This window comes from Mustelus asterias, chromosome 9, assembly GCF_964213995.1.
Source record: "Mustelus asterias chromosome 9, sMusAst1.hap1.1, whole genome shotgun sequence".
NCBI classification, from domain to species: Eukaryota; Metazoa; Chordata; class Chondrichthyes; order Carcharhiniformes; family Triakidae; genus Mustelus; species Mustelus asterias.
The window spans coordinates 27932131-27958372 of NC_135809.1; the positions used below are offsets into that span (position 1 = coordinate 27932131).

At 44.9% G+C, this 26242-nt stretch overlaps 1 protein-coding gene across 1 annotated transcript in view; it reads right to left on the reverse strand.

Annotated features, from left to right (window-relative positions):
* met (MET proto-oncogene, receptor tyrosine kinase) overlaps positions 1-26242 on the reverse strand; it is a 127956-nt gene that overhangs the window by 81418 nt on the left and 20296 nt on the right. The window contains exon 2 of the mRNA XM_078219876.1: positions 14763-15986. Coding sequence (XP_078076002.1) covers positions 14763-15983 — 1221 coding nt within the window. The 5' untranslated portion in view covers positions 15984-15986. The remainder of the gene's footprint in view (positions 1-14762; positions 15987-26242) is intronic.

Below are 26242 nucleotides of genomic sequence, written 5' to 3' on the forward strand. Positions count from 1 at the left end.
AAGTTAAATAAAGTAAAAAGTGTATTTATTAGTCACAAGTAGGCTTACATTCACACTTCAGTGAAGTTACTGTGAAAATCCCCTAGTCGCCACACTCCGGCACCTGTTCGGAAACACTGAGTGAGAATTTAGCATGGCCAATTCACTTAACCTGCACATCTTTCAGACTGTGGGAGGAAACCGGAGCACCAGCAGGAAACCCACGCAGACACAGGGAGAACGTGCAAACTCCACACAGATAGTGACCCGAGCCGGGAATCGAGCCCGGGTCCCTGGCGTTGTGAGGCAGCAGTGCTAACCACTGTGCCACCCTATGTACTTTGTCATTTAAAAGCATATACAACTGGTGACCTTGTGCTTAAATGAAGAGTTCAAATTTTAGGCCCCCAATGTAAATGTGTGGATATTTGTATCACCGGTATCCATGTTCCCCAGCTCACTGCTGCTCCTGGTCATTTTCCTCAGAGATGGAATGGATTAGACAGGGCTACACACCCATAAGTAGTGGGTAGCCTATTCACCTTGTTGGAGGTTTATTCAGGCCTATTGCTGGAGGCCAGCAGGCTGACAGGAACTTTGCAGTCAGCCTCCAGCTCCCTAGAGGTGTCAGAAAATGAAGTCGCTGCCTTGATGGCAGCCTCTCAATGGCAGCCCAGAGTGGGTCTTTTATTATTTAAAAAGAGGCTTAAATGGAAAGATCCAGGAATAGATTTTTTACACTCGGATAGCAGAGATCCAGCACTCAAAAAGAGGATGTGAATCTTAAACCATGGTCCCTTTGAAAGTAAGAAGGAAAGACTTGCATTCATAGATTGCTGCTCTTGACCACCGGACATCTCAAGGAGCTTTACGCCCAATTAAGTACTTTTGGAGTGTATTAATATTGTAGTGTAGAAAACGCAGCAGCCAATTTGGAGAGAGCAAGCACAGTTTATTGAGGCAGTCTCTGTGTCTGGCCAAAGCTGTAACTGTGCGCAATCCTCAGGAAAGATTTCCCCTTCCACAATGGTGACTCAGCTGCTTAGATTAATTTTGACTTTAAATTTGAAAATGTTGGGCTGTGCATTCTCTCACCCCCCCCCCCCCCGCTCCCCCCACCCCTTCTCCGCCTGCAGTGTTATTAATGGCCTCATGGTATTATCGCGAGACTATTAATCCAGAAACTCAGCTAATGTTCTGGGGACCCGGGTTCGAATCCTGCCACAGCAGGCGGTGGAATTTGAATTCAATAAAAAAAATCTGGAATTAAGAATCTAATGATGACCATGAAACCATTGTCGATTGTCGGAAAAACCCATCTGGTTCCCTCATGCCCTTGAGGGAAGGAAATCTGCCTCCCTTACCTGGTCTGGCCTACATGTGACTCCAGAGCCACAGCAATGTTGTTGACTCTCAACTGCCCTTGGCAAACTGGAGATGGGCAATAAATGCTGGCCAGCCAGCGAATCCCATGTCCCATGAATTAATAAAAAGTTGATACAATGAATTCCACGTACAAAAGGAAACAACAGGATATTCATTTGGAGTTTAGTGAGGAATTCTTACCAGAATTGATCAGTCAATAATGAATCGTACTTAACAAAAGTGTCTGGCTACTTGCTCGTAACACATGGAACAGACTTCACAAGCAAGTAAACGCCAAACAACTTTGGAGAGGGGAGCTGTCAGCATGTTCACCCCGACCACAACAAGGCCATCAGGAGGCACAGAAACGTCATGGTGACACAGTGGTTAGCACTGCTGCCTCACAGCGCCAGGAACCTGGGTTCGATTCCTGCCTTGGGTCCCTGTCTGTGTGGAGTCTGCACACTCTCCTTGCGTCTGCGTGGGTTTCCTCCAGGTGCTCCGGTTTCCTCCTACAGTCCGAATGACGTGCTGGTTAGGTGCATTGGCCTTGCTAAATTCTCCCTCAGTGTACCCGATCAGGTGCCGGAGTTTGGCGGTTAGGGAATTTTCACAGTAACTTCATTGCAGTGTTAATGTAAGCCTACTTGTGACTCTGATAAATAAACTTTGACTTTAAATAGCAGTTGCATAAAGAAAACAGAAAGCTTGGCACGGGCTAGAAATCAGAATTAGCAACAATAGATTAAAAACAAATACATACACACACTCAGAATCATATGCTTCCGATGAACCACAGCCTTTTTATAGCTTAAACATCTCAGGGGACACAGGCTTTCTGCTGTGTTTTACACCACACAATTGTGAAACAAAGTCTATTGTATGAAACTTGCTGAAGCGTAGTCTCCTTCCTATCTTGCCACAAACCACAGCTTCGTCCACTCATATAATGCAACCAACAGATGGAAGATCTTGTTCAGGTTACAGCACTTGTGTGGTGAAAATTATTGCTGCAGGCTAATAACATTGCAAGCTAACTGGGTCACTTGACTAGCTACAGAATTTCAGAAGTAGCAACGTGAATAGATATCTTTATGAAGGTTTCAGGCAGTGTTGTCTAACAGAGATTCCCGACAGCCACAGGCATTAGCTCCAGTGACACCATTTTAGCCACATGCACTAAATTTAGTGGAAACGCCTTACGCACAATGCAGGTCAATGTATTTCAGGGGTGGCACAGTGGTTAGCACTGCTGCCTCACAGCCCGGGTTCAATTCCGGCCTCGGGTCACTGTCTGTGTGGAGTTTACACATTCTTCCCGTGTCTGCCTGGGTTTCCTCCGGGCGCTCTGGTTTCCACGCACAGTCCAAAGATGTGCAGATTAGGTGGATTGGCCGCGTCAAATTGCCCCTGAGTGATCTAAGATGTGTAGGTTAGATGGATTTGCCAGGGTGAATGTGAGGGGTTACAGGGATAGGGCTGTGGAGAGGGGGCCTGGATAAGACACTCTGTCAGAGAGCCGGTGCAGACTCGATGGGCCGAATGGCCTCCTTCTGTACTGTAGGGATTCTATGATTTACATGTCTGGCAAATAAGGAAAGTATGACCAACAATCAGAAACGTGTATATTCTGCTGTTCGTCCTATTGGCAGGGATTTTCAATTGTGGGTCAGGAACCCGGCTGCTAGTTTAGTTCCAGATCCTCACTCAGATCTTTAAAGAGGTAATTAATGGCAAGGGGCTTATCGTTCATGAGGCCCCAAAAGTCATCTGTATTTCATAAGCCAGCCTGGCCAATGAAAGCCAAGTCATCTGCTAGGACAAAGGACCCCACAACCCTCCTTTCAAATCCTTAAGGGTTGAAACATTTAACCATCTTGGGAACGCGGAAAGGGGATACACAGCCTTTGTCACAAACAAAGTGGGGAAATGGAAGTAATGTGACATCGAATCCTCTCATGTGTGTGATTTGCAATATAGTCTTGCTGTACTGAAAAAAAAGCTCAAGTTTGCCATTTTTACCATCTCCAAGCAGCAACACAGCTAAAGGGTTCTCCCAGGCTGTTTCTGCTGGAACTTCTGTACCATCGCCTACAGGACTGATTCACTCTGCATACCCATCATCTTCTATGAAGTCAACTCCACTGGAATAGTGAATTATACAGCACCGGTTATCAGCCTGCTGACCTCTGTGAAAGAATACCTCATTGGACTTTGATTCTGGACTCTGAACACATGTGAATCATAGAATCCCAACAGTGCAGAAGGAGGCCATTCAGCCCATCGAGTATGCAACGACCATAATCTCACTCAGGGCCTATTCCTGTAACCCCACATATTTACCCTGCTAATCCCCTGACACTATGGTTAATTTAGCATGGCCAATCAACCTAACCCGCGCATCTTTGGACTGTGGGAGGAAACCGAACCCCCGGGGGAAACTCACGCAGACACGGGGAGAATGTGCAAACTCCACACAGACAGTGACCCGAGGCCAGATTTGAACCTGGGTCCCTGGCACTGTGAGGCAGCAGTGCTAACCACTGTGCCACCGTGCCGCCCTTGAAACAATATTTATTTTCTCTGTGAAAAAGGGTAATCTGAACTCAAAACGTCAGCTCTTTTCTCTCCTGACAGATGCTGCCAGACCTGCTGCGATTTTCCAGCATTTTCTCTTTCGGTTTCAGATTCCAGCATCCGCAGTATTTTGCTTTAATTGTTTTCTCTGTGTTCTTTGCTTTGTAAATCTTTCTTTCTCTATCCCTCTTTTACTGTATGAGTGCAGAGGGGGCACTGTAGAGATCCCCTCTCCTTATTAGTGAATAAACTAACCCTCTAAGTTAATCATATCATGAGTTTGCTGTGGGGCTATTAACAGAAAATTGGATCACACCAAAACTGAGATGTTGGGAAACATGTCACCACTTATAAAGAGAGAAGCAAATCATGGCTGGCAACAGATAAAAATCAGTACTTTTTAAATTAACATTCTCCTATCCCTAAAAAGGTAATGTTTTATTCTGCGTGCAGTTTGTATAAAAGGTTTGGCTCCACATTTCACAAACTAACTCTTGACATTTACTTAGTAAGGCTTATAGAAAGTACAAGCATTTACAAGTCATCAGCACAAAACTGGAACAAAATAAAAGCAAAAATGTGCTGAAGCAACAGTCAGCACTCTGAATCAGTATCTGTCCGACCAATCAAATTTACCTCAGTTTGGATATAATTCTCAACTGTTTCTGACTTCTGTCAGCAGCACAGGCTGCAAGCCTCTTCCTGCCACTCATTCTGCCATGCACTTTATAGGTTATTATGTTTTATGCTACACACCCCAATAACCAAAGTTCTGGCAAGGAAATAAAATTTAAAGTTTTAAAGTAAAGTAAAGTTTATTTATTAGTGTCACAAGTAGGCTTACATTAACACTGCAATGAAGTTATTGTGAAAATCTCCTAGTCGCCACACTCTGACACCCGTTCGGGTACACTGAGGGAGAATTTAGCATTGCCAATGCACCTAATCAACAGTGAAAAGTGGGTACCTGCCACCACCTTCGCACAGAGAAGATTGGTCTCCTATATTGTACAAACACGAGACAATGTAATATGGAGAAGCCGTGTGGATCAACTTTTGACAACAAGAACCAATCTGCCAGAAAGTCCACACGAAGCTGTGCCAAGAAGAAAACCTGGATCTTCCTGAGAACATGATGTGGAGATGCCAGCGTTGGACTGGGGTGGGCACAGTGAGAAGTCTCACAACACCAGGTTAAAGTTCAACAGGTTTATTTGGTAACACAAGCTTTCAGAGCGCTGCTCCTTCCGGGCAAGTTCCACACGCAGGAGGATGGCCTCAATCGGGATCTTGGGTTCATGTCACACTTCGTGTAACCCCCACCATTTGGCCTGGGCTTGCAAAATCCTACTAACTGTCCAGGCTCGAGACAATTCATTCCTCTTTAACCTGTGATTATCCCTCTCTCCACTCGCACTGTCTGTACCTGTAAAGACTTGATTACCTGTTAAGACTCGCATTCCAACCATTATCTTGCAATTGACTCTCTGTCTATATATGTCGTGTTTGTGAACCCAACTCTCCCCTCACCTGACGAAGGAGCAGCGCTCCAAAAGCTCATGATACCAAATAAACCTGTTGGACTTTAACCTGGTGTTGTGAGACTTCTTACTGTTCCTGAGAACATGACAGTACCCGAACCAATTGGGGAAGACAGTATCTCAGTTAAGAAACAGGCACTGAGTCAACCTCAGAGTATTACATCGACTCCAGTTAGGACAAACACAGACGACGTCCAAACCAAACCAAAGACCCTGGAGGCTGCAGTAAACACTAAAAAGCAGACTCCTGAGGTTAGCTGACAACCACACAGAGAGCGACGGCCTCCGGAATGTCTGACCTAATGAGTATTGTTTATTAATTGTTCATGCTGTTAACATTATACTGTTATTGGCGTCGGGAACATTTGATTTAAAGGGTGAGGAGAAGTGTTGTAGATTCCTGTTATTTCTCATGTTTCCTCACCAGCACCTTTGCAGTGGAGCAGGGGCACTTTAAGAGATGATTATGTGATGTCACTGATGATGTTATTGGCCGATTGCACAGGCAAACGGGCAGTCTATCTTAGCAGCCTGTAGTGTTAACATCCTTTCAATAAAACTCTTGGGTTGTTTGAACTTTCAACGCCTGCAATCTATTTTTAAAACCACCGCAGTACCAAATACATGGTTCGCCCTATGAAACACTCGGACTGATTTCTCCCTCTAAACTGAACTTTCAATATTGGCATGGTGTGAAATCAGGAAAATTAGAAGAATGGGTTTCCTGAAGATCCTGTCGTTTTTAACGGTAGGGCTCCTTTTAAATTTTCTGCCCAGTTGCTGCCCAGATGGCTGGTGACCCATCTTGTTTCACAAGGCTGCAGTCAACAAGAGCAGGTGGGTGTAATGGGAGAGATCCTGTGCCTATTGCTGGACCTTGTTGGTCAGGGGGACAAATGTTGGTGGGTGTGAGGGAGAGGTAAGCAGGTGGATCATGCGGAGAGTGGTATTTACTGGGCAGTTCATTGGTGAGAAAAGATATATTCCTTCTCCTCTTCATCCGTAACCAGTGTTACAAAGGCACATTGTTTTTCAGGACTTCTCCCCTCCTCGCCAAGTTTCTCAAGGCCTGGGAAACCAGGCATGTTCTGAGGCGGGGGAGGAGTGTGAAACAGTTTGCCTTGACCCGGACACAATTTTATAGTGAGGTGGACAGGGCTTCGAATGGGAAGCCCACCCAAGCCCACATTAAGGCACTTAAGTAGTCACTTAAAGGTTTTTTCCTGCCCAACCTCAATTTTAGGCTGGCAGACGGCCGATGACTGAGGGTGGGAAACAGAAAAAGGTCTCACCCTTGAATTCGGGCATGAAGTGGGGGTGCACCTCCATCGGAAAGCACTTTCAGACTGTGGGCACCTCACAAACCAGAGAATTATGGTCCTCCCTCCCCAACTGACAGCAAGATCGCCTCCCCTTGCAGCAACTCCCCCCCCCCCCCCCCCCCCCCCGCCCCCACGTCCCAGGGACCCCTTACCATCAATGTAGTTCTTAGGCACGGCGCTGCAATACCTCTTCCGGCCACTGCAGTGCTATGGCTGGATAGGCTGGAGAGCTGTCAGCTCTCCAAAGCGTGACTTCCTTCCAGATGCAAATGGATGCCTTGCCTGCTGCCAATCAATGTTCATTAGAGTGTGAAATAGCAGTGGGCCTGTCAGGGTCGGCGCAGAGGTGTTCTCCGCTGACTCTCCAGATGACGGATACTGAGCACTCACCACCCTGAAAATTCAGGCCAATATCTCCTAGTTTTTGAGTCCTCAAACAGCAGAAATAGTTTATCTGTTCTCCTCAACATCTTGCAAACTTGGAGCAAATTACCCCTTAACCTTCTAAATTTCAGGAAATACAACCGTAGTTTGTACAATTCCTCCTCACAATTTAAGGCTTGGAGTCCAAATATCATCCTGGTGAATCTATGCTGCACTCCCTGCAAGGTTAATATATCCTTCATGAGGTGTGGTGTCTAGCACTGCTCACAGTGCTCCATGGCCAGAATTTTAATCTTCCCCCAGATGGGTTGCATGGCAAGGGGTGGGGGTGTAAGAGCATAAAATTGCATAGTTAGATTCCCTCTGGGATCCCACCTGCCCCGACCCAGATGCAATTTTACCATAGGGCAGACAGAGCCTCGGGTGGGCAGCCCAACCATGGCACTAATAAGGCCCATAAGTGGCCACTTAACCTGGCCCAAACACCCATAGCCACTGCTACCTCACAGCGCCAGGGACCCGGGTTTGATTCCTGACTTGGGTCACTGTCTGTGCAGAGTCTGCACGTTCTCCCTGCGTCCGTGTGGGTTTCCTCCGAGTGCTCCGATTTCTTCCCACAGTCCAAAAGACGTGCTGGTTAGGTGGATTGGCCATGCTAAATTCTCCCTCAGTGTACCTGAACAGGTGCCGGTGTGGCGACTAGGGGATTTTCACAGTAACTTCATTGCAATGTTAATGTAAGCCTACTGATAAAGAAACTTTAACTTTCTGCCTCTAAGATACATGGATCGGGAGGTGTTGGATTTTGCGAGTTATGATAAAGTGTGGGAAGAGTGCCAAAGTGGAGGCGGGCTGGTTGGAAGGCTCACCGAGGTTCTCAAGGACAGAAGCTCTGCTCTCAACATGCCCCCCGAACCTCATGAACCGCACTCTTCTCATCCCTCACTCATGCCCTGTCTATTCATGCCCCTCCCTGTTGGGGAGGCTGTGGCATAGTGGTATACTCACTGGACTAGTAATCCAGAGACCCAGGGCAATGCTCTGGGGGCACAGGTTCAAATCCCACCATGGCAGATGGTGAAATTTAAATTCAGTAAAAATCTGTAATTAAAAGTCGAATGATGATCATGAAACCATTGTCGATTGTTGTAAAAACCCATTTGGTTCCCTCATGTCCTTTAGGGAAGGAAATTTGCCATCCTTACCCAATCTGGTCTACGTCTGACTCCAAACCCTCAGCAATGTGGTTGACTTTCAAATGCCCTCTGAAATGGCCGAGCAAGCCACTGAGTTCAAGGGCAATAAATGCTGGCCTAGCCAGTGACGTCCACAACACTTAAATAAATAATAAAACATGTCCTCTAAAACATCCATGCCCTTTCATGTCCCCCTGCCACCTCATATCCCCCATGCAACCTATGCCCCCTCCATGACCTCTTATAGGCCCATGGCTCCTAAATTCCCCTCATATCCCCATGTCATCCCATTGCCACCTCATGTGCCTCCATGTATTGCCCAGAATCACTCGTCCTGTATCCACTATATCCAGTTCTCAGGAGCCAGGCAATAATAGCAATGGGAATTCTTCTAAATGCAGGTTTCAAAAAAAACTTGTAACAATTGATAAACTCCCATTCAAATATCTGTCATCGATACTGCCAAGAAAAAAATGTATTCCTATAGAAAAAAGTTAAATTCCCTTAAATGGCCATTAAGTTATATAAACGCACAAGCAGTTATTTAAAAACCGCATCAAAAGCAGACAATGTTATTACAACCCCTTAAAATTGTCAATTACCCCCCTGAACAATTGTGTTAACAGACCATTTACTGAATTGAGTATTCAAGCATCTTTTGGAACCCAGCCAATCATTGATAATGGTCACAGCTATTAAAACATTAGCTTGTAGCTCCAGACTCTGAAATTGAAAGACAGATTGTGTTCTATTTCCATTTCAATGTGGATTGCCTGTCATCATTGCCTGGATCAGGAATGTGATTTAAAAAAAACTTTTGGCTGCAGGGTAATGTTTTTTAACTCAGTCTAAAGAACGATAGGAACATTTTCCAGCATGTTTTTCTACAGTTTTGAGTGCAACATGGCACTTTCTCCAGTAGCAAGGTACTGTAATGCATCTCAGACAGTCAATGTAATGGTCAACTTATAGGAAATAGCTCTATGATCAATCATTGCATTAAAACACATCTACATTACAACATCTAATAGTGACAACTTAAAGTGTCAAAACATTTAACACTTGCCTGTCAGGATGTTCCTAACTTCTCAGCTAGCTTCCTCTAGTGGTCATGAGCTCTCAAACCTGGTGGGATTTTTAGGGCTCCCAACATTCACTCCAGCAGATAAAAATAGTTGGGGGGCGGTGGGGAGAAGAGTTAATTCAAATTTTCTATGGTCGTCACACTGGTGACCCCAACCTCAGAAGAGATTCACGTGCAAGGTTTGCAATCAAGGCTTTCCCGATCTGCGAAAAGGCCACACAAAAATAGTGTGGGGTCATGAAGGGATTGTGAATTTGCTGCCAGTTCCTAATGTTTTCACTTTTCCGGCCCCATTTCCACCTCCATTGAGGGACATACAATCCGGACCGTCAATTCAAAATCTCAACACAGTGACCACAGAATTTAAACATTATACATTGAATAAATCTGAAAACGCCAGTATCAACAATGGTGACCATGTACCCACTGGATTCTTGTAAAAGTCAACTAATGTTCTTTATGAAACCCACTCTGCCATCCTTGCCCAATGGTCTTTATTACACTCCAGACCCACAGCAACTTGGCTGACTCTTAACAGCCCTCTGAAATAGCAAACCCCTCAGTTGTTAAGAAGATGGCTCAGTCCTACCTTTCACAAGGGCAATTAGAGATGGGTGACAAATGTTGACTTTCCGAATGACTCCCATGATAAATATAAAAAAAATACAGTCCAGCTTTAGTGTACTCGGACTAAACTCAGCATGCCACCCTCAATGAAAGTTCAAAATGCATCATTTGATGTCACCGGGAGTTTGTTGGTTTTCAAATTAATATTAAAATGTTCTCTGTTAAGAACACCAGTTTTTCCTTACACGGTATATGTAGAGTTTGCTTCATTTGGACAATTACAGTCGAGACAAATCAATACCGACCATTACCAGACACTAATCTGAGCTCTTAAGGGACACGGTCTATCACAATGTAAGTGCCATTACAGGCAGAAATCAATTTGCTATGTCAATTTGTGTAATTAAACAAAGAGATATGGATATACTCACAGACTTAATGAATTCAACGTCCACATTATGTTGCTTCAAAAAATTTAAAGGATTTTAATCAATATTCTTTAAAAAAATATTGCCAGTGCTTACACTGTATATAAAATACCCATGCTCTAAGTTTCAGTAAGAAATAAAACTTGGACAAATTGATTTGACAAAAAAAGGAACGTGTAATAACATTTATCCGTATCTGTTTCACTAAATCAGGAAACAAGAGTAAGGTTTCTGAAGAACTTATAGCTATTCCACTACTTCACGCAAAGTTAAAAGCAACTGGCTGCTGTATTACAATCAAATAATTACTTTGGATCAGTGGCATTGTGTGCAAAATTATGTGGCCCTGCCACACTGCTTAGGATTTCTTAATATTTTAATGGAAGCATCCGTGTTAAACTTTTAAAGGAATCCTGACAAAAGGCAATCCTTTACACATTGCTAGTTAAAGAGTTGCAGATGTGTGTGTAACTCAGAGGGAAAAAAAACCTCAATTTTGTACTGACATCATAGAATCCCCGCTGTGCAGAAGGAGACCATTTGGCCCATCAAGCCTGCACCAACAACAATCCCATCCAGACCCTATCCCCTGAACCCCCGCATATTTACCCCACTAATCCCCTTAACCCACATATTTTGGGACACTGAGGGGCAATTTAGCATGGCCAAACCACCTAACCTGCACATCTTTGGACTGTGGGAGGAAACCGGAGCACCCGGAGGAAAACCACGCAGACACGAGGAGAATGTCCAAACTCCACATAGACAGTCACCCGAGGCTGGAATTGGACCCGGGTCCCTGACGCTGCGAGGCAGCAGTGCTAACGAAAGTGCCATCAGTTTATAAAATGCCTGCAATTCTAACAAAACTTGTAAATAGAACATCCAAGGAGGTAAAACAGAATTCATTGAGCTTGTTTTCTCAATGAATGGATGGATTGCACTTACTAACCAGGACCAGTCACACTGCTACTGCTGAATGCATCTGACCCACACTTGCTTGCTAGTGTCATTGGAAAGCTATGAAATGTTCTCTTTCAACATATGCATGTATCCACAATGGCTATACAAGACAAATGATCCCTTTAGAAGTAAAACAGGGGAAAAAGAAAGGTGAGACAAAATGCTGAGTAATTAGGATATAAATTGACAATTTGGTGTAAATCGGTTTAAAAATTGCTTGCCAAATTTTCAGTCCTCTGTGGATCCCCTATTAGATCACTCCTTTGGATTTCTGCAAAAAATATTATTTTCTTGACAATACTACATCAGTACCACTAATGGACTGTGTTTATTGATATTTTAGTAAAGCTACAAACATAGTGTCACACAGGAGATTGGTCTGTGACACTATAAGGCACAGGAGAGGTGGAGTACTGCTGAAATGCTGGATCAATAATAAGCTGAAGGAGAGAAACCAAAGGGTAGTTTATACATGGGAGACATAGAAAGAAGTAATTAGTCAGATGCCTCAGGGATCTGCTGCTGCTATTTACAAATGTACCAAAGTGATTGTATAAAAGCAAAACTCTCCCAAGTTTTAAAATGGCTCGAAAATGGAAAGGATTGAATGCAGCCAGGAATTGGCTGATCAAATGCAAAGATTGGGGAGTGAGGCTTATACCTGCCAGATGTTGAGGAAGGGAACAGACTTGCATCATTATTGCACTTTTCATCACCTCAATATGCCCCAAAGCACTGTCCAGCCAAAGAGGTATTTTTTGAAAAGTAGTCACTGAAGTAATGAAGGTAAATACAGCAGCCAACTTGCACAGAGTAAACTTGCATAAGAATCATAGAATCCCTACAGTACAGAAGGAGGCCATTCGGCCCATCGAGTCTGTACCAACCACAATCCCACTCCATGCTCCCGTAACTCCAACATTTACCCTGCTAATCCCCCTGACACCAGGGTCAATTTTAGCATGGCCAATCAACCTAACCCGCACATCTTTGGTCTGTGTGAGGAAACTGGAGCATCCGGAGGAAACGCACGCAGTCACGGGGAGAACATGCAAACTCCGCACAGACAGTAACCCAAGCCGGGAATCAAACTCGGGTCCCTGGCGCTGTGAGACAGCAGTGCTAAACACTGTGCCACCGTGCCACCTCATAAAGAGGTAATTGGCCTGTAACTTCCTCAGAGTGGCAATCACTGGCAGATTTCCACTCTGGAGGGACTTACCTCCACGGCAATTACAAAGCCCCTGCCTCTCCGGACATTTCTCACCCAGGCAGGGATGAGAAAGAAGCAGCAAAACGTGCTCCTGGCTGCATCAGCGTGGAATAAATGGAGTGCAGCGAGGAAAGATACGCCCCCTTTTAACGGCACTGCCTAGATTGGAGTCAGACTGGGGGGGAGGACTGGGCAGGCTGGTGGTGGGGTAATTGGTTGGGGGATGGGGAGAGGCTGGTGTGGTGGGGCCTTTGGGGGGGTTTCGGATGTGGGGGATCCCTTGCGGGGCTCTTTATGGGTGTTTAAAATAATTACTCTGGAGTTTAAAGTTCTTTTTTTTCCCTTTTAACCCTTTCAGAGAAACTATGAATGTAAAACTGGCAGAACCATCTTCGCTCAAACTGGGGATTATTGGTGTGAAGATAATACGAAGCCATCAGCATTCTGTGCCCCAGTCCTTAAGAGAGCAAATGTGATCACAGGTTATATAGCCAAGAGGACAGTGCATAAATTTCAAGCAGAAATTCTGAGTTTGCACAGAATACTGTTCTGGCCCACCAGGTGTGCTGTCTATAACTGTGACTCCTTTATCATGTGAAGGACCCTCATGGCCATTGGATAAAATGGAGCAAAGGGCAACTAAATTAATAACTATATTAGGCCCTGGGGTTAGAAGGTGAACCTACACAAGGTGGGATTTCTTTTATACATGAGAGAATACGGGCAAAGACAGGGTGGATAGTCAGAGGCTGGCATAGGCAGGGTGGATAGTCAGAGGCTTTCTCCTAGGGTGGAAGTATCAATTACAAGGGAGCACAGGTTCAAGATGAGGGGGAAAGTTTAAGGGAGATGTGTAGGGAACGTTTAAGGGAGATATGCGGGAGGAAGTTCTTCCACGCAGAGAGTAGTGGGTGCCTGGAACACGCTGCCAGAGGAGGTGGTGGAAGCAGGCACTTTAGCAACATTTAAGAGGCATCTGGATGGGTACATGAATAGGGAGGGAATAGAGGGATATGGACCAAGTAAGGGCAGAAGGTTTAGTTTAGTTAGGGCATCATGATCAGCACAAACTTGATGTAACCTCAAGCTTAGAAGAGGGGAATGTAAAAAGACAACCTAGGTTTTAAACAGAGGCTAGTCCATACATGGAACAGATCATCTAGGGAGGCATTTGCATGTGGGCAGGTGGTTGATTTTTTTGCCAGAAAGCATTTGGAAATACTTGGCTGAAATACTGATAGACGGGTATGAAATATATTTCCTAGACACTTGGACTAGCCTAATGGTCTTCTGTGGTCTTGTACATTCCTGTACTCCCACATTTTTACATAAGCAAAATGATTCTTGGCAAGGAAGTGTGATTTTCTCTCTCTACAGTGTTTTATCCCTTGCCAATGTTTCTCTATCATTCTAATGGAATTGTTAATCAGTTTAAAATAGACCCGTTAAAAAGGCGGTTAAATAAAAGAGAAAGGAAATTGATACCAGCATCTTAAGCATTCGCACAATAACAGCACTGAGAGTCTTCCTGTCATCTCTTTTATTCTTATCCATTATTAGAGGAAAAAAAGAAAACTCATCTGTTGCTGTGATCAAATTGATTTCTGAAATCAATCTGGTGAAAGATATTACAAAAGCAACCCACAGGAAAGAACCAATACACTAAAATGATAAAAGTCAGTTGCGCATGATCATTTTTACTTCCATTTAAAATTTAATGTCTTAATAATAAACATCACATGAAAACATGCCCTTTTATGCATCATAGCTGGAATCATAGAATCCCTACAGTGCAGAAGGAGGCCATTTGGCCCATCGAGCCAGCACCAACAACAATCCCATCCAGGCCCTATTCCCGTAACCCCACATGTTTACCCTCTAATCCCCTGACACCAAGGAGCAATTTATCATGGCCAATCAACCTAACCTGCACATCTTTTGGAGTGTAGGAGGAAACCAGAGCACCCAGAGGAAACCCATGCAGACACGGGAAGAACGTGCAAACTCCACACAGACAGAAAGTCAGTCACCCAAAGCTGGAATTGAACCTGGGTCCCTGGCGCTGTGAGGCAGCAGTGTTAACCGCTGTGCCAGATCATGTACTAGATCATGCATTTGCAACATCATCATTAAAATATCTCACCTTATTCACACAGTATCTATCAGTCGTGTTGTAAAAGTGATGAAGACCCTTTGCGAGACCTTTTTTGCAACAATGGTCAATGGAATGTTCAAAATATTTATTGATGATTTGTACAGGAAATGCACAGACAGCTGATCTATTGGCTGGTTCAGTCGATCCTGGTTTACTTTGTGTGAATACTGCAAACAGGACATCCTCTTCGGTAGAAACAGTTAATTGTTTAGCAAGATCTGCGCCTGGTTTCGTCACATATGCCGCCTGCATGATATTGAAGTCTTCGTTATTTAAGGATCTCTTCTTCCGTCTATCAGTGATAAAACATTCGATTGGCATTTCTATATAAGAATGTAAATATGGATCAGATGAGCTTAATCGAATAATCCTGGTGTGAGATGCCTGAGAGTCCAAAGATTCGTGCTGCACTGTTAAAAAATAAACATAGCCGCTACTTTCAAAAGCATAAAGATACTTAATAGGATAGGCATCCCTCAATTGTGGAATAACATCCATATAAGAGCGTTCAGTGAGGAACTGAAAACCATCTTCAGATTCCTTTAGCCTTTTTATAGACATTGAATGCAACTGGAATGGCAGAGGGGTAGAACTTAGTGTTGTTCCTGCATACAGCTTCAGAAATCCAGCCTGCTTTGCCATCAGCACTCTTGTACCAAGAGGGCTGGCAACACAATCCGGGCACTTGCTTGGTTTGTTATTCTGGCGTGAGTACATACACTGAACGTTGCTCGAGATATTAGCAGGATCATTGTGCTGGAGATTGTGGAGGAAACAAACGCCATTCCTTGCGCTGCCGCAGTTAATGAGCTGATCCCCGTAAAAGGTTTCTATAAGTAAGACCACGTTGTTGTTGTCTTTCCACACAATTGCAGAGCTGTTATCGCCCCCCTCGCAGCGGTCACATGGCGAACAGTCCAGGGATTCCGACACAGGGCCAGTTTTGAATTCAGAGAGCTTTTCTAGGTTATTGTTGACCACGTATATCTTATTTATTGCTCCTACGTATATATGCTGCTTGTGGAAGACTAGGTTCTGTATCGGTGTTTCTGAACTGAAGCTGGGAAAGTTGTACTGTACATTCAAGTCTAAGTCTGCATGTTTTTTGGCACGTTCGCATTCTCCATTGCTCAAGTGCACTGTCAAACCCCCCAAAAACATCAACAGGCAAGAAACGCTTGCTGGGTGGTTCATTGTTGAAAGTATCATCAGCTGCAAGATAAAAATATAGTTTAATCAGTGAGAGATTACAAACAAAGGCAAGACTAATTACAATTTGTAATCTGCTTAATTTTAATATTTCCTCAGGACACATATAATATCAGAATATCTGCAGTCTCCTGATGGCTAAACTAGTTAAGATTAGTCAATTCATACATAGCACCAAGAACACTGGGTTGAACCGAGTTAGCTAATCTCAGTCATGGTGGTGGAAGGAATTGATCTCAGTTTACTTAGATGGAGGAAGAGGGTTATACAACCAATGGCTATGTATGGATTCCTGCTGGAAGTGGAAACAAGAAGAGGTTCGGTCAGAGAATCATAGAATCCCTACAGTGAAGAAGGAGGCCATTTGGACCACTGATTTAGCGCCAACACCCAGGCTTACCCCGTAACCCCATGTATTTAGCCTGCTAACCTATATATCTTGGGGCAATTTAGCATGGTCAATCAACCTAATCGCACATTGTGGGAGGAAACTGGAGCACTCAGAGGAAACCCACGCAGACACGGGGAGAACATGCAAACTCCACACAGACAGCGACCCAAGGCCAGAATTGAACCCGGGTCCCTGGCACTGTGTTGCCCTGTTGGACTTTAACCTGGTGTTGTTAAACTTCTTACTGTGTTGCAGCAGAGCTAACCACTGTGCTACCATGCCACCCCAAAGGCGCTGAGGGCTCAGGTCTAGTGCCTGCCGTGCTGTCCACCATCTTATAATCTAGTGACACAGCATGAGAAAGGTATCGAAAGGTTACCAATACCATGGAATCACACTCCAGTAAGGGTCAGGTTCCAGCATCCGCAGTAATTTTATCTAGTGAGGGTCAATATCTTTCGAATGAAAGGTTATCAAAAGTGGTTAAAAATTTGAGGAAAATAAGTAATTTAAAAGTATTATTTCAATTTTCTCCCTTCTTTCAGTTGGAAGACATTTTCTCTTCCTGGGATACGATTCCCACGGCAACTCACCCAGGAGGCCGTACCTCAGGTTGCATTCTGAGATAGTTGAAAGACTTTAAAATGAAGGTAGCAAAACAGCAGAGTGTTCCATTATTCATATTTAACAAGCACCCTCCAGCAAGAATTACCAGCAATCAAGGGCTGAAAAGCCCTTCCTTTCCAGAACCAAGAGCATCAAAGGCTAATGGTTATGTTCCAATTGTTCCAGCAGAGATCAGGTAACAATGCCCAGACACGATAGTGCACTACACTCCGTCCAGACGTTCCCCGCCACTGCATACAGTGTGAAAGACCTGGGTACATAATTAATGAGTTTGGGGCCAGAGGATTTGACGTGTTTTCCCACTGACCTCCACAGTGGGAAACACTCCACATTCCCGCCCCACCATGGGACCCAGGGCAGAATTCTTCGGCTGTTCATGCCAGCGGGATCCTCTGATCCCGCTGGCGGCGCACCCCGCTCGCGTGTTCTCCAGTGGCGTGGAGCGCCTTCAATGAGATCGCGGCGCGACCAGAGAATCATGCTGCTTTCTACTGCCAAGAAATAAGTGGCTGAGAGGCTGAGAATCTCACTCTTAGGCTGGAATTTTACTGGCATGCCGCCCCCCCCACCCCCCACCCCGAATCGCAGAAACAAATTCTCCATTGGCCTTAGGCGGGATTTACGATCTCGCAGTGTGAACCTGCCAAAAAACATGCAGACTTAGACTTGAGCGAGGTCGTAAAATTTAGTCTCAAAATGGGAGCATTCCCCCCTATGCCTGCATTCTGAAAATTTGTTGTGGCTCAGTATCAGTCAAAAGAGTACTGCAAAGCATTGCATGCATTGATAAGGTCACTGTTTCAATTCATGTGATTCATTCCTGAAGATTTTTGTAAAGGGACATCAAGCAATTTTAATTTTAGCCTAATCCTTTCTGGGGGTTTGGATTACACAACACTCATTTCTCTGCTAGCCGTCCATTGTCATTTTGCTTTTGTCATCAACAAGAACACAAAATGCATATTTCCTCCCCCTTTGAATGGAAGCTGTGGTATATTATTATCCCGCACCTATCAAAGATATGCTTTCACTCGTCTTAGTAATTTCCCCAAGGAATTGATCAGTGGTTTTGTGGATTTTATTTATAATACCACTGTAAACACAGACGACTGACTCATGGAAGGCAATAGTGCTTGCTCTTCAAGATTATATTTGTGTCCAATGATGTGGTGAAAGGCTGCGCAACAAATCAACTAATTTCACTAAGCATTACAACACAATGAAATAACAGCCCTTTAGAAAACTGCTACCCACATATATGATTTGACTAACAGCTTTTAATTTGGTATTGATGAAAACAACCCGTGTGGTTGATCCCAATTAGAACTTTATGACAATATACTAGGGCACGATGCTTCTAAAAACTTACTGCCTTTCTGTAGGTCGGGATGAAGACTCTGCAATGGAAACTAAAGTGGCAACTTTTTAATGCTCGGCTAAACCAAAGTTACAGAGTGCCAGTTGACATGTATGCAATCAATTTGCTGTGCAGTTGTCCGATTAATGTGTTGATATTGACGTCGGGTGGGACAGCAATGCAAAATCAGAAAGAAAGCCTTGAAATACTAATTGTGTGACCATAAAGAAGGGAAGTAATCCTATTTCCTCGGCCTTCTTCGATCGTCTGAAGAGAAAGATTAAGACAGTTCTACTAATGTCGAATAAACAAGACGGACAATTAGAACAGTGGTCTGCAATTTCGATTTGTCAATACAGTTGGACGCCAATATGGTAGATTACTTTGGGCAGAATTCTCCCAATCCACCCATGACAGAATTGATGGCAAGCTTACATAGGAAATCTGAGGGGAGGCAAAAAGGTCGGAATACCTGCCGGAGCAAAAACATGTTGCAATTCTCCCAATGGTGGGTTAATAATGGCTCACTCTTCCCACTGGGAGGCACAAATGGCAATTGCATCTCATGAATGTTCATTAAGACAGGTGGCCACCAGAATCCTACCAGGCTGTCCAACCTTGCATCACGCCAGAGGGGAATTAGGTTGGCATCAAACCCAATTGATAAAGACTGACATACTCAAAATGGTCCTCAGTTCACCAGAGTCTGTGAGGTGAGTGCAACATGCAAAGCCTTACTGCCCTAGTGCCCTAGTGCTGTGCTGCTCCTAATATGCTGTAGACCAGCCTGCTGGGGTAGACTGGTTCCTGCCTATCTCCATGGTGTTCATTGACAGCACCGTGCTGTTGCACCCATGTAACCTCCTGTTTCATCGAGTTGGATCATTATTGTGCCTGGTGTTGGGGAGTACAGGGGTCTCCTTGCCCTGGGTGCCACACACCAGCATCTACCTGGACAGTGTTTGAGTCTCTTGGTTGCTGTTCAGTAAAGGAGACACAAGTTCTGCTTCTTCATAAAATACCTTTATTTCTTTGAACCAACTCCACACACAATTCTTCACCAACAACCAGTGCCACCTGAGACCCCTTTATATATCAGTGACTTCCATTGATAATTGACATCAAATTAGGACTTAATGTGAAGGTCTGTTAACCCAGTCCTATCAGACAGGACTGTGCTGCAGGATTCATGCAGCCGCCACAAGAAAGGTCCCAAGTTCGACCGGAGGTGGGCAGATGAAGACAAGGGGGTAACAATGTGGAAGGAGGGCTGTGCAAGGAGTGGGGTGGGGAAGGGTAAAAAGGGCAGGGAGAGGGGCAAGAGGTGGATGCAGCGGACAAACAATGGAAGGCAGAGGGAAGATCGAGGAGAGGGAAGCTGGACCCCAACAAGGTTGTAAGACGTGGACAAACAAGGGGATTCAACGACAGCACACATATTACTGGAAGGAGATGCAATGCAGACTGCAGGTTATGGGGTGGGAGCCTGTTACTGTGGCAAATTAGAGATGGTTCACATGAACACTAAACAGGTCGGGACTGCACTGCTTTGTGAAGGTCACTGTTGTCCATAGTCCTCTTTGGAAACGGGAACTATCTCAAGGCTCCTGTTTAAGTTCAGGGGCTGGCAGACAGGAGTCAGAGAGTGCAGACTTTCCTGCTGTGAAATGCAAAGCAGTTATAGATGTTAGACTGTTCAGGGCCTATGTGGACTTCAGTCTGAAGTTAGAGAGAGGAAACAGTGCAGAACAGCAGCAACCATGCAGCAGGAACAATCATTAGGAGCAGGGTGTACCCCAGATACAGGGAGGGGTGAGGGCTGCGCGCTTCAAAGGACAAATGCACAGTTTGGTGTAAGGGTTGTGCTGGGGTCAAGGACACCAGAGGGAGAGGTTAGGAGGTGATTGAATAAACTGACAGTTGCAGAAGTTATTGTGGCAATTGGAGGGCCAGAGCCTAGCATGAAAGGAATTTTCCACTATCATTGTAGATACCTGGAAGGGAATGCTTTTTCCTCAGGACTGAAGCAGAAGGGAGTGGGTTTGGAAGGGGATAAGAGTGGTCAGAGATGGCCTTGTCGGTGATTGATATGATTGGAAGAGAGGCCCAGGTCATGGGGGTGGTCCCAGCCACTAGCAATACCCCATCAATCGATGGTTGAGCTGAAACTGCAGATACAGTACTTCTGGAGGTATAGATTTTTCAGTCGCTGCTAATCCAGTAAAAAGGAACACATTGTGGCAATTATTTGTGATCCAATAATCAGGACTGAATTTCAACCACTATAAAAGGAGTCAAATCTTTACAGCCTCTCCACACCACAGGTCTTGTGAGCTGTAAATCTTGATAGATTTAATTCCCCAGCCAAATACTTTGAGAATAAATCTATCCCAAGCCATCAGTCTCTGCTGCTTTCCTTCACTTCTAAAAGCAACAGTAAATAGTTTTTCTGATGGGGCATTTCCAATTTCGCTGTCACGCTAAAGGTTTGTTTAACCTGAAGGATCAGGTGTCTCTTGCATGTCTCCCAATGCTTATTTGTGGGCTGGATTTTACAGACCCCTGTTTGGTCAGTCCGAGACCAACTTTCCTCCTGGGAGTGGGGAGAGCGATCCACCCCTCCCCCATCCAGCCCCTACCCCCATCCACCCCCATCCCACCCCACCCCTGACCACCCCCCCCCCCCCCCCCCCCCCACCCCGCCCCCCGCCAGCCCACAAAATTCAGCCGTTTCTTTTTCCACTCTTGTGTGGAATGCTATAATCAATATATCTGAGGTGGAATTAAAATGTGTAGGATAGCCTAAAACTGGCATTGAAAAGTCAATGGGAAGCTGAAAAATTGTAAATAAATTTGGTAGTGGTTGGGTGCTCAGCCCATCTCTGTCCTACCCATCCCCGACTTGTTTCCCCAAAGTATTGGGGGTGGGGGGGGGGAGGTAGTGTACGTTGCCCACTACCCTCAGGCCCAATGAAGTCCTTAACTGCCCAATTAATTGGCAATTAAAGTTTGTCAATCTGCCTCCACTACCACAATGGCAAGTGGGCCAGAATGCAAAGGCCATGTTTGAAATGGGTTCTTGGAAAGGGTGGGTGGGTGGGAGGGAGGGGGGGGGAATCCATATTAATTGGATGGGGGGAGGTGGGTTTACATTGGGGGTATCCCAACTTCATTTCTCTCCATCTACCTCCTCACCCCCTTGTCCTCCGTCCCTCGACTCTCTTATCTCTTTCTACCTATTACCCAGTTGCTGGGACTGTGAGAGCTGCTGGCTAATCAGATTGGCGGGCAGCTCTCGAGGGTGGACTCCCTGTCCACCGAGGGGGCGTAATTCTGACCCTGTCTAGCCTGCTCCCACCTTTTCAAAAATTCGGGTCAATTTGAAACCAGAATTAGGGAATGGTCGCCATTTAATTCTTTCATAGCCCAAAACACCCCAAACAAGCCCAGTGGTCTTGTCAGGAGAGGGGGGGAGGGGGGGGGGGTGGTGGGCACGTAGGAGAACAAAACCCCCCAACTCCCTCCATGACTCAGGGTTTGTTGCTGCTCAGTGAAAAATTGGGAGGTGTAAGAGGCCCAGACATAATAGGAATACCTCTTATAAAATCTTCCTGACCATTGTGTCATTATTGAAGGATTATTGACAATAGAACATAGATAGAACATAGAACAGTACAGCACAGAACAGGCCCTTCGGCCCACGATGTTGTGCCGAGCTTTATCTGAAACCAAGATCAAGCTATCCCACTCCCTATCATCCTGGTGTGCTCCATGTGCCTATCCAATAACCGCTTAAATGTTCCTAAAGTGTCTCACTCCACTATCACTGCAGGCAGTCCATTCCACATCCCAACCACTCTCTGCGTAAAGAACCTACCTCTGATATCCTTCCTATATCTCCCACCATGAACCCTATAGTTATGCCCCCTTGTAATAGCTCCATCCACCCGAGGAAATAGTCTTTGAACGTTCACTCTATCTATCCCCTTCATTTTATAAACCTCTATTAAGTCTCCCCTCAGCCTCCTCTGCTCCAGAGAGAACAGCCCCAGCTCCCTCAACCTTTCCTCATAAGACCTACCCTCCAAACCAGGCAGCATCCTGGTAAATCTCCTCTGCACTCTCTCCAACTCAGACTTCTCGGCATTTCTGACTTGTTCAGGTCAGGAGATTACTTGGGAGTCTTTAGTTTTGCCTGGAGAAGCAGCTACGTAAAATTTATTATTACAAAGGTCAGTGGAAGAAAAATTGTTGTATCTAAACGGCCTGCTGGTTACCACTCCCTGTAAGAAATACAGTAGCTCTTGTGGACTCATTCTATCTCTGTTTTCATAAGTATTGTATTCCCCGTAATGTACCACAATATCTCTTTGTATAAATAAGTCTATTTGCAATAGATTGTGTACATCCGTCCAATGGAATGCTATTTCCTGCCTTTTCAAAATGCCAGGAAAACTTAGTGGACATCCTATGTAATGTTCAGTGTATTGTGCTCCACAGCCAAGGAATAATTGTTAATCTCATGACATCCTAACCCAATCAAGGTTATGTATAAAGTTACAAATTTTAGTTCGTAGGGGATTCAGTCTTCATATGGATATTGTCTTTTTGCTTTGCGCAAATTTGAAACATAAAAGCATTCTTTCTTCCATCTAAAACATCAATTTACTGTTCTTGACCAACCATGAAAGCACTAACATTGGTCATCTAAATCATAAACAGGAAATGTGGGAACAGTACTATCCAGTACATGAACCTGTTTTTGTCTAATGACTGATAATCCATTATACAGTCTACTCTTGATAATTCACAGTTGTTATTTGTTTTAAGAAAACAATCTGAAGTATTGAATTAAGCAAGGTAAATAACATTATAATGTGGGAGCTACTTCTGAAATTATTTGGATTATCAGATCATTTGAATGAAGCAACTCCCACTTACGATGATATATATATTTTGTTTGTTAATGAGATGTGGGTGTTGCTGGCAAGGCAAACATTTGTTCTTAATCTGTTAATTGCCCTTGCAAAGGTGGTGGTGAGCTGTCTTCTTGAACCACTGCAGTTCATGTACACCCACAGTGCTGGTACTCAGGCAGTTCCAGGAGTTTGACCCAGCGACATTGAAGGAATGACAATATCCAAGTCAGGGTAGTGTATGACTTGGTGGGGAACTGGATGGGATGGTGTTCTCATATGCATGTTACCTTTGTCCTTCTAGTGATAGAGGTCACGGGTCAGGAAGATGCTGCCAAAGGAGCCTTGGCAAGTTGCTCTGCTGCATCTTGTCGATGGTGCACACAACAGACATAGCTTGTGGGTGATGGAGAATTGAATGTTTAAGGTATGGGATAGACATGCATGCTGCGTGGTCCTGGATGGGAATGAGCACTTTCACCTCAGCAACTCCCCCGCCACCACCCATCTGGAATTAAGCATTTTAATCCTCATTCAGAATAAGGTTGCAATAAGTTCGGCAGTTGTGTGCGCCTGGTGGAACCCAACTGAGTAGTGGGGAGTGGTTTATTGGTGAGTAAGTCATGCTCAATTGAACTGTCACTTTCCATCACTTTATTGATTACTTTGAGCAGTCGATGAGGTGAAAGTTGGCCAGATTGACCTGCTTTTATGGACAGGACAAACCTGGGCAATTTTCTACTTCGTTCTACTGGAAAGGCTTGGCTGGCAGTGCAGCTCATTCTGGAACACAAGTCTTCGGCACTACAGCTGGAATGTTGTCAGTGCCCATCACCTTTGCTGTATTGAGCACACTTAGCCCTTTCTTGGTATCATGTGGAGTGAATCAAATTGGATGAAGAATGGCTTCCCTGATGGTGAGATCTCAGGAGGAGGCCAAGATGGATTATCTATTAGGCACTTCTGGCTGAGGATAGAACATAGAACATAGAACATAGAAAAACTACAGCACAAACAGGCCCTTCGGCCCACAAGTTGTGCCGAACACATCCCTACCTTCTAGACCTACTTATAACCCTCCATCCTATTACGCTCCATGTACTCATCCAGGAGTCTCTTAAAAGACCCTATTGAATTCGCCTCCACCACCACTGACGGCAGCCGATTCCACTCGCCCACCACCCTCTGTGTGAAAAACTTACCCCTAACATCTCCCCTGTACCTACCCCCCAGCACCCTAAACCTGTGTCCTCTCGTAGCAGACATTTCCACCCTGGGAAAAAGCCTCTAAGAGTCCACCCGATCTATGCCTCTCAACATCTTATACACCTCTATTAGGTCTCCTCTCATCCTTCGTCTCTCCAAGGAGAAAAGACCGAGCTCCCTCAGCCTATCCTCATAAGGCATGCCACTCAATCCAGGCAACATCCTTGTAAATCTCCTCTGCACCCTTTCAATCTTTTCCACATCCTTCCTATAGTGAGGCGACCAGAAGTGAGCACAGTACTCCAAGTGGGGTCTGACGAGGGTCTTATATAGCTGCATCATTATCCCCGGACTCCTAAACTCAATCCCTCGATTGATAAAGGCCAGCACACCATACGCCTTCTTAACCACCTCCTCCACCTGCGGGGCCGATTTCAGAGTCCTATGGACCCGGACCCCAAGGTCCTTCTGATCCTCTACAGTACTAAGAGTCTTTCCCTTTATATTGTACTCCTTCATCCCATTTGACCTACCAAAATGGACCCCGACGCATTTATCTGGGTTGAAGTCCATCTGCCACTTGTCCGCCCAGTCTTGCATCCTATCTATGTCCCTCTGTAACTTCTGACATCCCTCCAGACTATCCACAACCCCACCAACCTTCGTGTCGTCGGCAAACTTACCAACCCATCCCTCCACTTCCTCATCCAGGTCATTTATGAAAATGACTAACAGCAAGGGTCCCAGAACAGATCCCTGGGGCACACCACTGGTGATGATTGCAAATGTTTCAGCCTTTTGCAATTATGTGTTGGGTTTCATCTCATTAAGAATGTGGATGTTCAAGCTCCTGTTATTTCTTTAATTGCCTACTATGACTGGGTGTGGCAGGACTGCATAGCTTTAATTTGATCCATTGTGGGATCACCTAGTTCTGTCTACATAGCGTGTTGCATTTTCCATTTAATGTGCATGTCCTATGTGATAGCTTCACTAGACTGGCCCCTCATTTTTCAGTATACCCTGTGCTGCTCCTGGCATGTTCTTCTACACTCCTCATTGAGCCAGAGTTGGTCCCCTGGATTGATGGTAACTGGTAGAGCCGGGGATTTACCAGGCCCCAAGATTACAGGTTCTGGCTGAATACAATTCTGCTGCTGTTGATGGCTCATAGCACTTCATTGATGCCCAGTTTGAGCTGCTAAATCTGTGCTGAATCTATGCCATTTAGCAAAGTGATAGTGCCAAACATCATGAAGGGGGGTGTTCTTAGTGGGAATTATTCATTCGTAGGACATGGGGACCACTGGCTGGTCAGTGTTTATTGCCCATCCCTAGTTACCCAAGGGCAATTGAGAGTCAACAACATTGCTGTGGCTCTGGAGTCACATATAGGCCAGGACAGGTAAGGATGGCAGATTTCCTTCCCTAAAGGACGTTAGTGAACCAGATGCTTTTTTTTTTGACAATCAACAATGGTTTCATGGTCATCAGTAGATTCTTAATCCCAGATATTTTTTGTTGAATTCAAATTCCACCATCTGCCATGGTGGGATTCAAACCTGAGGCCCCAGAACATTAATGTGAAGTTGGGACTTCATCTCCAAAGGACTGTGCAGTGGTCACTGCTACCAATACTGGATTGTGGATAGATGCATCTTCAAGAAATAGAGTAGTGAAGTCAAGGTCAAGTAAGTTTATCCTTAATGTTGGTTTATGCACCAAGTACAATCTGGCAGCTATACCCTTCAGGAATTGACCA